We start from the raw sequence: 17171 nt of genomic DNA, 5'->3' as shown, positions 1-17171 counted from the left end.
GCACAAAATGTACTGTATATCCATAGAAGAAAAACATCTGCAATATATACTTATATTTTTCTTTAGGACTTCGGTCAACTTAAACATTTCAAAATGACAGAAACTGGATAGTAAAAGCAATTATATCAGTATTTCAGTCTCAGCATCATTTAATGTGATTATTTTTATGAGGTCATATCTCAGCCATTATAAATGCAAGTACTGTATCAATAAACAGATAAAACATAATCAATTTGCATTTGCTTCACAAGTTTCACACAAAAAATTCATAAAAGCAATAAGTTCCCCAGCTCAGATGAAGTGAAGTGAAGTGACAGCATCGCAAGAGTTTGTTGAAAGCAGCACAAGCATCAAGCAAATATCAAAAACACACTTCACAGCCAGTCACTAACTTACAGAGTAATGCCTGCTCTTGGTGTAGCCATGGAGCTAAAGAAGAGAGAGAATTACAAAATAGCAGCATCAGCTTTATACAACACTCACAGAATCCACTTCACTAAGCTTAAACAGTATACTATACTGTAACTCAAAACTTAGGATGTGAACAATATGCTTTTACAAATCACATTTATTTCTCAGACTACAGTACACAGTATATAGTATGATGAAGAAAGGCATTTTAACAAGAAGCTATCTTAAATTCTTTTAGACTAGATTCACTTATATATTTTATGAAGTTGCCTAATAAAGAAATAGCTATGAATCAATTTAAAATCTCTGGAATATATACACTGTACAGTACAGTACAGTACAGTACAGTACAGTACAGTACAGTACAGTACAGTACTGTACTGTACTGTACTGTACTGCAGTAATATTGTAATTCTCCAATTAAAGTGGCATTTTCCTGAGTAATATTATCCAAGAATAACTTATACTGTACACTTCTTCATAAAATAAGAGCCCTCTCTAATCTCTGCTTCAGAGTTCAAGCCTGCCTTCCAGTGCCTCATACCACTTAAGTACAGTAGTGAAGATTTTAAAAGATACATTAACTCTAAATAAAGGTAACAATCTAATCAGACTTCAAAACTTATTCAAAATTGGAGACCAAAATGACAGTTTCCCAGTATCAGTTATGGTGCCTGTTAATACACAGTACAGTATAGCACAGGTATATGTTCTGAGCTCATGTTCTTTGACCATTAAACTGGTTTTTTTTTCAATTAAAGGCAACATCATACAGGCAATGAGTTACACTTACATTGTAACAAAATTGAACAATTGAACCTGCAGTCTCATGTTATGATGGAGCCTATACAAAGTGACCTATAGAGTGTAGTGTATAACAGCACTAAGTGAATAGGTAGGACACCCAAGTACTATACACCCATAGACATTTGTGAATGTAAGTAAATCTTTAATTAGTTGTATTTTCTCATCAAAATCATGTTCCCCCCCAAAAAAATTATTTAAGTCACCAATTAAGTTAAAGAGCAAGTCATGACATTACATGATTACACTAACATGTGCTCAACTTGCCTGTCAACTGGGATGGCCATAGTGTATTGGATTTCAGGATCAATCCTTCAGTTCCAAGTCATTTAGTACAGTATTGTACTGTACAAGCTCAACCATAAAATGGGATTTCAGGATCCATCATTCATTCATAAACCAATACCCATCATAAGTAGCTAAGATATATAATGCCAGTTAGATAATAGTAGGTGAAACAAAGGGTTCCAAGAGCTAATGAGACAAGCATTATTTTATGAAAAGTAAAATCGAGTGTAAACAGCACGTATTCATGTAAAGGTAACGTTTAAGATGAACGCTATGGGGAGGTAGTGTGCTTGGTGGAAGAGCCTCTCAGCTGATCCCGACATCTCTATAATGATAAGATGATGAAATGATGAACAAATGATGGAAGGATGTGTGTGTGTGTGTGTGTGTGTGTGTGTGTGTGTGTGTGTAATAATAATAATAATAATAATAATAATAATAATAATAATAATAATAATAATTAACGGTTTACTGAAAGAGCATAGCAGCCAGAAGGCTGAAAATATACAGTTACATAATTGGGGAATGGGTTTCGATTTACAAATAATATACAAGTAACATAAGTAAGTAAGTAAGTAAGTAAGTAAGTAAGTAAGTAAGTAAGTAAGTAAGTGTGTGTGAGTGTGTGTATACACACACACAAATAATAATTGGAAATCCTCTCACAAATACTCAGAAACAAATTTATTAAAAATGTGAGTCTAGCCTCAAGTCCCTGCTCTCTCTCTCTCTCTGTGTGTGTGTGTGTGTGTGTGTGTGTGTGTGTGTGTGTGTGTGTGTGTGTGTGTGTGTGTGTGTGTGTGTGTGTGTGTGCAAAAATGAAGTTTTAATAAACATTTATTTCACAAGAATACTTTGTTGTTTCACAATTTGCCATCTCAACAAAGTCGAGAGAGAGAGAAAGAGAAAATGGCTTGTAAAATGTTGTGTTAAAGCAGCTCCTACATGGTCAATATTATTGATACAATACACTGACTCTTTATCGGTACAATATGTATTGAACAATACTGTATACACACCCCTTACATGGTTCAATATAATTGCACCCAAGCTCATAGAGGCAGCATGGCAGACACAGACATGCCATGTATAGCCATTGCATTAGCTTTTTGTGTTCAGAAAAAAGAAAAGAAAAAACGTCGGTGGATGAAACAATGGTACATGAAAACATATCAATAGGTACTGTATAGCCATGAATTTTTTTAATACACTCAGATGATGCAATGGTACATGTATTGTGCAATAAAAATTAAAACAGATTTTGATTCGTTCAATATATTGTGCAATAATACTGACCACGTTGGGGGCGCTTAACACATGCTTTGATCTGTGTGTGTACTTACACACATTAATTACAGTCAACCCTCACTTTACACGGTCCGCGTTTCCACGTTTACACGGTGCCATGCCAGAACCCAGGATGCTCACATTCCGCGGTGGGTGTACCCCTTTACACGGGTGAAGTATAATTTTTTTATTTAGCTCATAAAATTCATACAAATTATCCGGCCAGAATATAATTTACATTGCTGGAATTCTTACAATTTGATGATCATTTTGAATATAAACATCATAGATTTTGCATTAGACAAACAAATTTTAGATATAATGTTTACTCTGAGCAAATATGTTATCTTTTGTGCAAAATATATGACATTTATATTCAAAATATTCCTGGTCTTACAAGGAATCCAGCAATGTCAATTATATTATCCTAACTTTAGTCTGATTTATTATTTATTACTAAAAAGTTAAACAGTCTGGTATTCCCACACATTCATCTGGTAGGGAGGGTTGGAGGGAGGGAGGGAGGGACCAGCGACCGACCACCTGGCACCATGGTGTGAAGAATATTTTTTTTTTTATTAACTGAAGATATTTGTTTTAGCTCATAAAATTCATACAAATTACCCGGCCAGAATATAATTTACATTGCTGGAATTCTTACAATTTGATGATCATTTTGAATATAAACATCATATATTTTGCATTAGACATACAAATTTTAGATATAATGTTTACTCTGAGTAAATATGTTATCTTTTGTGCAAAATATATGACATTTATATTCAAAATATTCCTGGTTTTACAAGGAATCCAGCAATGTCAATTATATTATCCTAACTTTAATCTGAGGTATTATTTAATACTAAATGTTAAAATCTAGTTTTTTCACCCAACCTTTCTCTTGAAGGGAGGGTTGGTGGGGGGTGGGTGGGGGGGTTGGGACAGATGGACCATCTGGCCCGGTTGGAAGAGGGGGGGGGAGGCAAGGTGGGGTACTTTGATTGACAGATAGTGTCGTGAAGAATATTTTTTTTTTATTAACTGAAGATATTTGTTTTAGCTCATAAAATTCATACAAATTACCCGGCCAGAATATAATTTACATTGCTGGAATTCTTACAATTTGATGATCATTTTGAATATAAACATCATAGATTTTGCATTAGACATACAAATTTTAGACATAATGTTTACTCTGAGTAAATATGTTATCTTTTGTGCAAAATATATGACATTTGTATTCAAAATATTCCTGGTCTTACAAGGAATCCAGCAATGTCAATTATATTATCCTAACTTTAGTTTGAGGTATTATTTATTACTATACCTGGTTTTCCCCCCAAAATTTCTCAGAGAGGGAAGAGCCAGCAGTGTAGTGTGAGAAGAGGGGGAGGGAGTTGAGTCCATTATTTGAATGGACATTAACTTGGCGACTGTATTTCTCTATTTCTCTTAAGTATTAATTGTGTGCATGTACCATCATAAAATTAAGATGTTATTTTTACTAGAACAAAGGTATTGTGTTGGAAAAAGTGGAGTTTGGGGGTCAGCTGGTCTCTATTTCATTAAATCCCATATGTTATGTTATTCACTTTACGCGTTTCTCACTTTCCGCGGTACCCTGTGGGTTACATTAACCTCGTAAAGTGAGGGTTGACTGATATACAAATTCTTGATGAGACTTCAAACAAACAAAATTTCTCCCCACCCTTTGAGACATAAAATGAACAGCCTGAATAATAATACCTGTGCAGGGTATTTCAAATGCCACTCAGCTGAGCAGCTCTTCAGCCAAGCACACTACCTCCCTGTAATATTTGTCTTTACGTGAATATGTGATGTTTACACTTGATTCTACTCTTTATAAAAAGTTAATTTGCATCTGTTGCTTTATAAGATTGGTGTCATTTGTCTTGATATACATAATAATTAGTGAAAAGAAAAGAAGTACAGAAGTGGTGAATGTGTTCTCCGAAAGTGTGAATGGGTTTGCGACTTCAACGGTAAATATTGTTTACAGTATTTCAAACTTTTTCCACTCATACCTTGAAAATTAATGCTTTCAAGCAGCTATATCTTATATACATTAAATTCAGCAATAAAGTGAGCCAAAACTGGGTATTCTTAACAGTTATACAGTACTGCAGGTACGTATATGGATTTATGTGCGATACAGTCGGCCCTTAACATACGCGGGGGTTAGGTAACAGAGATACCCATGAATGTTAAAAATCTGTGTACTTTTGCTGCCCCCCCCTAAAATAACCCCTGCCCCCCCCCCCCATGTCCTTATTTACCATATATACCTGTGTGTAGTTCGAGTTTTTAAGACCAAATTATTTGGCAAAAAATTGGGGGTCGACCTTTAAACGGGTACCGTAATAGTTTTGTTAGGTTGAAAAATATTTACCAGTAACTACCAGTAAACAATGGAAACGACGCACCACCAGCTGTCAGTGTCAGTACAGTTGCCAGGGCAGATCTCTTGCGTCATCATAGCAAGCCCAAAGTAAGTAGCCAAATGCATGGTATGGTATGCACAGGACGATGTAAAACATAAAGTATTCATTTTTTTAAGTTTATTTATAGATACTGTACATAAATTTTTGTTCATTACATTTGAAACATCAATCTTTGTTAATTAAATTTTAAATAAAAGAAAACTGCGATACCGTATTTCTAAATACCGGGTATTTTCATTAAAATATTACATCACAAGTATATTTTACCTTAACTGTGACTGAATGAATATATTCTCAGAAATAAATATGGAAATGAAATATTTTTGCTGAAATGACGTACGTATTACAGTGGAAAGTGGGATAAAATCATGACGAAAACAATGACTTTCACTTTCTTTCGTTGTTCAAAAGATTTTACCGTGATCGCTTTTCAAATGGTTTTCAGTTAAAAAACTGTTGTATTACAATAATATTCTATCCTAATTCACTTGAATAAATTCTACGATACCATATTTCTGAATATTTTCATGAAAATCCATCAAAATATTTTCCTTGTCATCGTCTTCAGCACACAGTTGCCAGTTTCAAGATTTTCCGTTTAAAATTTTAAGTTACCGAGTATTTCTTTTCCCAAATCGTTTTACAGTACTGTAGGTAAAACAGTTTACTATTGTGCAAACCCCACAGAAAAAAAAATTAACAAATGGAGACACCAAAAATGTAAAAAAAAAAAATGCTGTGTCTGACTTGCAACACTGTTGGTAGGGTCAGGTGGTTCTAAAGTCATCCTGCCAGTACCCGGTAATCAAATTTATAACAGTGTCTAACCTCAATTACTGTAGTTTATCTGATGTAGGCAATATGAAGTAAAAAATACCAGTTAAAGTGAGAAATTGGAAGAGAATAAACAAGAAAGATGTCATTGGGCTATTTTTGGTAGGGCTGAGGGAGAGAGTACCAGCTGTTTGGTCTTTTTTGGCATTGTTTGGTGTCTTCTGTATTTTTAAAAATGAATACTTGTAAATTAAAAGTACCGTAACATTGTATTATATACAAACTTGTCATATTTCTGGAAAATAAGAAGCAAGAAAATAAGAATATACCGGTAAACACAATTTCAACGTACGCTAAAATTAAAGGCTGCTTAAGAAGGGCCGATGCAAAAACAAAGCCTCCGCGACCAGGGCTCTGCCGTATCAGCTAGACAGTACACATGTTTTTCGAATCGTTTTCAGTTAAAAAAACTGTTGCATCACAAGTGAATTAGGAAAGAACATTATTGTAATACAACAGTTTTTTAACTGAAAACCATTCGAAAAGCGATTACGGTAACATCTTTTGAACGAAAGAAAGCGAAAGTCATTGCTTTCGTCACAATTTTATCCCACTTTCCACTGTAATACGTACGTCATTTCAGCAAAAATATTACATTTCCATATTCTCAGAAATAAATAGTAGTTTTGCTGAAACGTAATGTATTTCAATGTAAATTAGGATAAACTACATGAAAACAAAAGACTTTACCTAACCTTCCGATGTTCAAGATATGTTACTCGTTTTTTTAATAGTTTTCGGTTAAAATACTGTTATATTAGTGATATTCTATTCATACCGTGCTTGATATAATACATTCACGGAAATGTAATATTTTTGCTGAAATGACGTACGGATTACAGTGGAAAGTGGGATAAAATCGTGACGAAAGCAATGACTTTTGCTTTCTTTCGTTCAAAAGATGTTTCCGTAATCGCTTTCGAATGGTTTTCAGTTAAAAAACTGTTGTATTACAATAATATTCCCTCCTAATTGACTTGAATAAATACTTGAATGGAAATATACAATATTTTTGTTGAAACTACCCGCGTTTCAGTGTAAAGTGTCGTAATAATAAATGGTAAACAATTTGCCTTCGGCACTCGGTGTTTCAGGCACGGCGAACCTCAGTTTATAGGACGTAGTGTGTTTTTACTGAAGGTTTTGTTGTTCCAATACCCCCAAAAACTTGGGTCGACCTATAAACAAGGAATATCACAAATTAACGATTTTTGGGTCAAAAAATCAGGGTCGACCTACAATGCTGATGTCAACACAAGCGTGGTTACAGCGAGACTGACTGAGTGAGGGAGCGCGAGGTGGTGTGTGTGTGGGGTGGTGGGCGGTGTGGGGTGGTGGGCGGTGTGGGGTGGTGGGCGGTGTGGGGTGGTGGGCGGTGTGCGGTGCCGCGCGCGATTTGAATGTACTTCAATAATTTCAATGTACAGAATATTCCTTCGGCGGGGCAATCCGCGTATATGCGAATCCGTGTATGCTAAACAAGCGTATGTGAAGGGCCGACTGTATATCATCATTAATCGAATATTATGTATGATCCATTGAGCTGCAAGGGGGGCAGGGCTTGTGCTGCACCATCAGCTAAAAAAGAAAATGACTACAAGTATAGTTTATTTGGTACCACTCATAAGAACTCAACTAGGTAACTTATCACAATGGATTTAGCCTGCATTTAAGGTACAGTAATAGAATTTTTTTAAAGAAAAATGTATAACTGTAATACAGTACAGTGCAGTACTCTGCTTAAATGGAGAACTAATATTGAAAATGCCTTTTCTTTCAGAATTATTGAGGGGTTCTTAAGTATTTGGACAGGGCCCTTTAAACATTGGCCTGGGTAAATTTCTTAATACTTTTAGCTAAGCAAATCACCTTACCTTTCCCTCATGCACTCAGCCTCAAAAGGGGGGACACGAAACAGTAGTTATACAGATAATACAGTAGAGTATAGTGTTAGTGCCATGACCTACCCAGTTCAGCACTCACTGGTCATGGCAACAGCTCTCCCCTTTATGAATTCACAAAAAAAAATTAAAAAGAATCAAAGGTGAGACAGCCTGCCATGTTAAAGTCCACTTAAGTACCAATTAGTGGCAGGTGGGAGGGATCGAAGCCACCTAAAGTACAATCCATCAAAATTTAAAGACCTTAAACAATAATGGCTACATGTCCAGCCAAAGGCACTTCAAAATTGCTCCCAAGAGATAAACTGTGTGTTATCGTACAGACCAAAAGTTAGAATCAAAAGTACAGACATAAAGAGATGTACCAAGATGAATCCATTAATTGTAAAATTTCCAAATTAAAAAAACTAAAAAAAAAAAAAAAGACTACTGTACAGTACAGTACATTACAGTGGTCCCTCGGTTAACGAGCACAATCCATTCTAGAAGGTTGCTCGTTAACCGAAAAACTCGTTAACTGAAACCATTGTTTCAATGGGTTTTTGGGTAATTGGTTCCAGCTCACCGAAAATTGCCTAAATTCAACAAAAAAGGTAGAAAAGTACACTTACTTTGAGGTGTGTATGTAGAAGGCTCCTGGATGATGATGATGATGGGAATTAGAATGGGGGTGGAGGAGAAGGGAGAAGAGAAGGCATTGGGGTGGAAGAGAAGTCACCCCATGGTGCCATTTCACCCATAAAATTTTAGTTCTCTTGGTGTAATTCAAGATTATTTTCTTTAAATCAACACTGCACTGCATTATATATTGTCAATATGTAAAATAAATTTCAAAATAACCAAAAATTTGCTTGCAAACACAGAAAAAAAGTGTTTAGTTGAAGAGAGTCTCAAGCAAGATGTTACCTCCACTGAAAAGACACAAAGACTGACGCCTGTATGGTGTGTTGGCAGGCTGGATGGTGCGCCACAAACTAGTGACCCCACCTTCAATTTTGTTCAATAATTGTTAAAATGACTAAAAAATTTAATATTAAGCTTTTAAAATTATTGAATAGTATAAACTTCTTGATATTTACTAAAAGGGTAAGGAATATAAGCCCTAGAACCGATTACTGCATTGGCGGACTAATACTACAGCTGGTGGACCGCCAAATGCAAGCAAAAACATGTGGAGATCGGCTCTTAAGAAACTCGGTAATCGAGGGATTGCTCGTTAACCGAAGTTAAGAATCTTATGGAAGGTAACTCGTTAACCGAGGCGCTCGTTAACCGAGGGACCACTGTATTGTAAAGAAAGCACTCTAGAGACTGATTTGAGGATGAAAGCACAAAGTTATCTTTTTCTTGGCATGTAATGGTAAATCAAATCTGGATACTAGAGATAAAATGAATGAAGAACACTAAACACATTAGGTATGAAACAGGTCTTAATGGCCAAGTAAGATGTTGACTGAATGTTAAGATTCTATATAAAGTATCCTGTACTGAGAATATTAGGAAACAGTATAAGAAAGTGGAATACTGATTTGAAAAAAAGATAATGAGAAGTACTGTAATACTGTAATAAACAGCTAAAAATTAAGTAAACAAAATATCTGTAGAGACGGATAACCAAAGTAATATTGTACAATATTGAGAATGACAATACTGTACTGTAATTAATAAATAAATGAAATTCAAGGCAAAGAAACAATTTAAGAGAAAAAAATTAATTTGGAGTAAATAAAAAGCTTATCAACATTACAAGCACAGTACTGTACAGTCTATAGGATGAGTGATTAAGAAGATGTCTGTTAAACCCAGTGAGTGAATCTGAACCATGACAGTCCAGGTATCAGTTTATTCAACATAAGTCCCATTCAGAAAAGTAAACCTGCTATACAGTTTGGAAGCTGGCCATCAAATGGTGTCTTATTTTGTTTGATTTAGTTGATGTCAATCAAACTGGTGCAAGAGTTGCCTATGGCCTTAGTTTGGATTCTATCTTTGAAAAATGGGTCATTCCCCTCACAGTGACAGACATAGTATATTCCTAGCTTTTACAAGTTACTCAACAGGCACCAAGAAGTGCTCAGTGCTGAACTAAAAGTACGTACAGTACACATCATAAGACAGATAGAGAAGAGTACTCTACAAGCTTGTTGCAAGTTTAATATTGGTAACTCACTGTGTGATATTTTCAAATTAAGAGGTGATCTGTTTGAGTATGATTCTGCTAGTGAAGTGGTAAGAGCAAAAATTAGCAAAAAAGAGTTTAGTAAACCAGAACTTGAGTAACTATAGTAGATGAAGCACTAGGGGAATGATGTAAGAGGAAGATGTCCTACTAGTAATACACTACAGCTCCTATAAATAATGTAGTCTTGAAAACCAAAGGCATGCGGTACTGCTCCATCTTTTTAAGGGAGTACTGTACTAATATTAAACTGCTTTCTCTTTGTAAAACTTTGGGAAAAGATTTTTTCTGTCTACAGCTGTAATATGCCTGGAGACAATTCTATTTTCTGGAATTTTTTATTAACCACATACATTACAGTACAGTAAACCCTTATTATTCACAGGTTTGTGATTCGCAGTTTCAACTATTTGAGGTAAGCCTCTCCCACAGCGCCATGCATCGCCCCCACATGCCCACACCGTCTCCTCTCCCTTATTTATTTAGGTTGAACCATTGGCTGCAACGCAGCATCTCTTGTGTTGTATTCAAAACTTTAGTGTTTCTTTGTGAAATGGCCCCCAAAAGACTGCCTAGAGTCAGTGCTAGTGATGCTAGCGGAATAAAACATAAAAGGCAGAAGTCAGTGATGACCCTGACAAAGAAATTTGAATTATTTGATAAGTTAAAAGAGGGGATGAGTGCTGCTGCGGCTGGTCGGTTGTTTGGTATAGGTATACTGTACAGTAGTGCACTAAGGTAGTATACGTTGCTATTCACGGTTTTACCTCTTCACACCATTCCTTGGAACCTAACCCCCATGAATAACAAGGGTTTACTGTGCAGTATCTATCTCCAGATCCCAGGTACACTGTACTGTACTGTACTGTACAAACATACAAACATACATACCACTGCGCCACAAGGACAACAAAAGCAATCCTCTAGGCTTTGTTCTATTCCACACCAGTCCTGTTCAACGTGCTTGTTAAGCACAGTGAACCTCCATTGGATTCAGTAAAATACTACTCCGACCACATAGTTGGCACGGGCAATCCTCAATGGAGGTTCACAGCACTTAACAAGCACGTTGAACAGGACTGGTGTGGAATAGAAAAAAGCCTAGGATTGCTTTAAATCTTAAAGTGTGTGAATTCATGAGCATTACAGACTTGTAAATTTTGAATTTTTGAGCTTAGACTGAACAGGCATAATTATTCTATTTACTCTATGCATGCAATACAAACAGTACCATACAAAACAGAAATACAGTACAGGTGCTCCTTTACTTCAGAACATTCAACTTACAAACTTTCAGAGATACAAACATCATCACTGAGGGGGTTACCTGCCAGAACAGGTGTTTAATGTGGATGAGAAAGGATTATTTTGAAGAAAATTCCAGATAGAACAAATATTACCTAAGAGGAGAAGAGTGAGCCAGATTTTCAGGCTGTATTAAAGGGTACGGTAATCCCGTGTTTTTCGCAGGTTTTTTATCGCAGTTTTGACCATTCATGGTTTTTTACTCAAAAATTATATTCCTATAACAAACGGTTTTACCTATAAAATTGATACAGGTTGACAACCCTTTATCCAAAATTCCAAATACCGAAAAGCTCTGAAAACCGAAAGTTTTTTGTGGAGCATTTTTTTATTTTTTAACAGGGATTAGCCCACCCAGGCATAGATCACTGACCCACATCGGGGCCTGGGGGGCGAAAATGTAATGGTAATGGTAATACTAATTATAATAATAATAATAATAATTATAATAATAATAATTATTCATAGTAAATAAAAATTTTAATTAAAAAAATACACCAAAATAAAATAATAATGGTAACAATAATACTGTATTAATAAAATAATAATAATAATAATAAAGAAATACAAGAATGAAAAAAGATAAAAAGTGAGAAACACGACCTAGACCTATGAATTATTATTATTACCTGTATTATTATTATAATTATTATTATATTTTCGCCCCCCCAGGCCCCAATGTGGGTCAGTGACTTGTGCCCAAATAAAAAAAAAAAAAAAACCTAACCATTCTGAAAACCGAAAAATTCCGAAATCCGAAATGCCTCTGGTCCCAAGGATTTCATTTTACGGATTGTCAACCTGTAATGCTATAACGAACGAAATTCCTAACACAAACAGTATTTTTTTTTATTATACTAATTTATTGTTTTTTTTATTACAAGTATTAATGATATTCTTTATTTCAGGAGTTTAGATGCATATTTATGCACTTTTTTACAATTTTTACAATTTTATATTATATTTTTCAGTGTTAAGTGGTTGTATTTGGGGGCCTGGTACGGATTAATCCTATAACGAACGAATGCTATAACGAACAAGGTTCTAGAACCAATTAGATTAGTTATATATATATATATATATATATATATATATATATATATATATATATATATATATATATATATATATATATATATATATATATATATATATATATATATATATATATATATATATATATATATATATATATATATATATATATATATATATATATATATATATATATATATATATATATATATATATATGCTGATAACCACAAGGAAAGAAGAAAACACGAAGTTCCCAAGCGCTTTCGTGTAATTCACATCTTCAGGGGTGAGTACAGACATTGTGAGTGATGTTTAAAGCTTCAACTGTCTTTATGTTTGGTAAAACTTGTCAAGTCTGTCAGTCTGAATGGCATGTGTGAGGCCTTGTGTTTGTTAAAATTTACCCCAATTTCCGTAAGGGCGGATTTACGGGCCGTAAAGCGAAATTATTGGTCACAATTTACAAATTCCGTAAGAGTGAAATTCCGTAACCCGGGCTTCCGTAACGCGGGGGATGTATGTATGTATGTATGTATGTATGTATGTATGTATGTATGTATGTATATATCATGTAAATCCACAATGAAAACGTGGATAAGATAAATCTTGATAAAATCACACGGGAAAAGGGAAACAATGGAGCACCTTAGCTTTCGTCTTTATTCAAGACATCTTCAGAGGCAACTCTGAAACAACGGAGCTAAGGTGCTCCGTTGTTTCCCTTTTCCTAGGTAGTAGGCAGCTACCAAATGGGGAGGTGCTACCACCTGGGAAGATATTGCAAGCATAATGCATTGTCTAATAGTAGACCCTGCTGCCATATGGCTTCACAAAAATTGTGACCAAGTCCCAGGTTGCTGATCTGAGTTTCTGCTTCATTTACACACAATTGTAGGGTCTCAATTGTTTCTCTTACTATGGACAACACAACATTATATACAGTACTGTATATTGTTTCTCACTATTGATTTTTTTTTCATTTTTGTATTCCTTTATTATTATTATTATTATTATTATTATTATTATTATTTTTATTATTATTATTAGTGTTATTATTATTATCATTATTAATTTATTATTTTATTTTCAATTTTGTATTTTGTATTAAAAATTTTATTTACTATGAATTACTATTACTTGTATTATTATTATTATTGTTATTATTTTATTTTTGCCCCCAAGACCCGATGTGGGTCACTGACCTGTGCCCGGGTGGGCTGGCACACGAAGAATTGTTTAAAGAAATGTTTATTCCCTTTATGTCTTTGACCTTATGATAATTTTTTTTTGCATATTCTGTATGTAGAATTGTGTGTGCATGTAACTGAGTAAAACAAATGAGAAAAAGTTAAGTTTAACTTACAGCTTACCAGCTTGGCCTGGTAGCAAGAGGGCTCGGGGGATGTGACTACAATACAGTCAGGGCTCACCCCAAGGGGTGGAGAATGGTAGAATGAAAGATGCAGGCTGGGGGGACGAAGTGGGAGGGAGGGGGGTTTGCTATGAATTATTGAGCGAGAATACATCTCTGCCCATTTCTCCATGGCAGCCCAGCTGACTCCAGGAGGCATGCGATTTTAATTTTTGCTGGTACCCAAATTCGTATAAGCAGGGGAAGTTTTGCTAAATGAAAAAAAAAAGTGTTGATTTAGGAAATTCACATAAGCGAATTTTCGTATCTCCATTTGTTAAATGAGGGATACCTGTATTGCGTACTCCGCTCCTTCAACTTAAAACGAAAACTATGAGAGCCAGTGACCCAAGACTCCCCTAACCTATAGTAAAGCTATTTGAGTACAGGTACAGATAAACCTCGATACAATGTCCTATTCAACAATATTCCACTTTAAGGGAAGAGGTGACTAACACGGGAACCCAATGACTACACCGCAGTCTATTGCGACTCTCCGTCGCCCCACTTGTTGCAGCTACCTGCACCACTGGATCAGGAAAAGGGGGAGCCAAGATGTGTGGTTGCAGCCTACGCTCCTGCCTCACCACATAAATCAACTCACGTGCAGCCATCATCCAGCTCACCATACTTCCATCAAGGGTGTCAATACTTTTAAGTTAGCCCGACTGCATACTGAGGCAGACAAGCGCCAGCACCATAAAGACACTGCCGCTGCCCCTCCTGCACTAAATATAGCCCTCCACATATGTAACACATGTGGTCGGCCCTGCTGGTCCCGTATCGGCCTCTTGAGTCACCTCAGAGCTCACCAACGCAGGTGATATCTTTAACCCTCTCAGCCTCACACAACGCCATTGTGGCGTCAAAAATAAAAGGCGATAAAACTTACGCTCAGCCTCGTGACGCCAATGTGGGGTTCAATGGGCTATACCGTATTTTCAAATGACTCAAAAACTATTCAGTGAAACTAACTGAACTTTGGACGCCATTTGACAGACGTCGTTTTCTTTGTGTGGGCCTTATCACCTTCCCCGAGACGGTCATGGTCATCATGTGCATGGCAGCGCAGCATAAAGCCATTAGAGCGAGAGGAGGGTGCGCCGCTCGGCCCTTTAATTATTCCACGAGTTTTTGTTCTTTATTTTGGTATATAGTACATATCAATGAACACCATAATACAAGGAAAATGTGAATAGAAATCGAGCTGTTACTAAACATTTTCCTACTTTTCAACTTATACTCGAAAAAAGTGGCTTAAGTTTAAAAAAAAATCATTTTTTTATGGTTTCAGACAATTTTATGCAAGAAGAGACCCCATTACAATTAATAAAATAATTCCATGGCAGTGAAGAGCCCTAAAACAATATAAAAAATCAATGATTTTTCGGGAAAAACCTCCGAGGCTGTGAGTAAGTTTTCAAGCACGTATGTGTCTCAGGCTCCGAGGCTGAGAGGGATAATAGCTTATATCATTGTATCATGGCTGGATGATCACCAAACTCGATTCTGAGTGACAGTAAAGTAAAGTGTGTGTGTGTGTGTGTGTGTGTGTGTGTGTGTGTGTGTGTGTGTGTGTGTGTGTCCCTAGGATATTTATAGGATCCACCCTTGGGTCATAAGTGTTTTTGTAAAAACAAAATGTTGCGACAATACAAATTCAGAATCTAAGAATTATTTGATGAAAAGAAAGGAGATATGCCAGAAATATGTAAAGGAAGTGAACATTTAAATTACAAGAAATATTTAAGAGCCCAATACATTATCTGAAGACTCACATGTTGCCAAACTTGTTTATATACTACGGTATCAGGGAAATTGCCCAACTCTTATACTACCATGATGTAAAAAAAATATATAAATTAAATTTCAAATTAATAAGTGTATTTACCTTAGCAGTGATGTGGTCATTTAACCCTTAGGCCCCGGGTGACGTTCCAGAACGTCCTACTAGCGTGCCTCGGGTGACGTTCCAGAACGTCCACCTATTTTCCCGCCATTTTTTTTATTATTTTTGGAAAAGTTGATTTTTTTCACGATTTAACCCAGCGGGGGGGTGGGGGGGGTACTGCCAGCAGCACCCTAACCCGGGGCTTAAGGGTTAAATAAAATTATCCATTATGTAATTCAGTTTCAGAGCTTGAGTGATCAAATGTTATTACAGTACAGTACATGTATGATCATATCTTCCTCCTCATCATAAAGATATATTGTTATTTTAAGCAATCACTGGAGGTGATCAAAAAATCCTAACATCTGAATCTGAATGTCACAAAATGTGCATAAATCAATGTACAGTTCAATACATTTATATACATGTATTCAGTTATCTCAATAAATTTCCAATTATTTTTTATCTACAAACAATTGCTATTTAAACTACAAACATCCAATATCAAACTTCAAGAGACACACAATAATATAATGACATTAAATTTAGAAGCCTAATTAAAAAATAAAGCACTTCCAAGAAAAAGTTCAAATTCTGATTGATAATGTTCAGTAGGTGCTGTTATACTGTACAACTGTCTGTCAGTATATCAAATCTACCACTGTAACTCATAGGGATTTACACCAGACTCCAATGTAATGCTTTTGCAATTACTGTACTGGAAACATAGAATATGCCTTTATACCTACAGGAAGCGAATGGTTCTCATTTTAGCACCAGATGACAGTGATCATTAACACATCACCCTTAATAATGTATATTACTTCATCTTAACCAACCAATATATATAAAACAGCTATAAAAAAAAATTAATGTCAGTGAGCAACATTACAGGTACAGGTGTTTGTCTTCTTCCACCAGCAATAAAATACAGTTAATATATATAAAGGTCAAAATAAAACTTAACACTAACTTACCATAGAGTGCAGCAGTGGCTGGGTCCATTCCCGGAGGCAAGCCTCCACGGGATTTTTCCCCCCGCTCACCCTCACGACTCTTGTCCATCCTGTAAAACATAAATACCTATGTAATACTGTATCAACAAGCTAAATTCTTTATGATATACATACAACACTGTATTTAAAAAAAAATAGATAATTATTTTGAGAACATACAACTGTACTGTAATTTTCTGGTAATAAGGTTCTGACCTGCTTCGGAGTGAAAATTTCAAGTTATCAAGACTGAATGCATAGAGTGGGACCATCACAATGTTAACTGAGTGTACATCAAGTATAGCAAAACAGCAATAAAAGAGCTGTCAATGCACTGGTTACACAATGATGGTTTCAATTTTGTGC

At 35.6% G+C, this 17171-nt stretch overlaps 1 protein-coding gene across 16 annotated transcripts in view; it reads right to left on the bottom strand.

Moving 5' to 3' along the window:
- LOC121868978 (bromodomain adjacent to zinc finger domain protein 2B-like) overlaps window positions 1–17171 on the bottom strand; it is a 390896-nt gene that overhangs the window by 249188 nt on the left and 124537 nt on the right. For 15 of the 16 annotated variants that reach the window (XM_042370010.1, XM_042370019.1, XM_042370013.1 and 12 more), the window contains 2 exons: window positions 16788–16876; window positions 397–429 (listed from right to left, as the gene is read on the bottom strand). In XM_042370010.1, the coding sequence (XP_042225944.1) occupies window positions 397–429; window positions 16788–16876 (122 nt within the window). The remainder of the gene's footprint in view (window positions 1–396; window positions 430–16787; window positions 16877–17171) is intronic. The other variant, XM_042370017.1, reaches the window with a different exon arrangement.

This window comes from Homarus americanus, unplaced genomic scaffold, assembly GCF_018991925.1.
Source record: "Homarus americanus isolate GMGI-L3 unplaced genomic scaffold, GMGI_Hamer_2.0 scaffold24694, whole genome shotgun sequence".
Lineage (NCBI taxonomy): Eukaryota > Metazoa > Arthropoda > Malacostraca > Decapoda > Nephropidae > Homarus > Homarus americanus.
The sequence above is the reverse complement of the archived record's forward strand: the minus strand, read 5'-3'. Positions and strand labels throughout refer to the sequence as shown.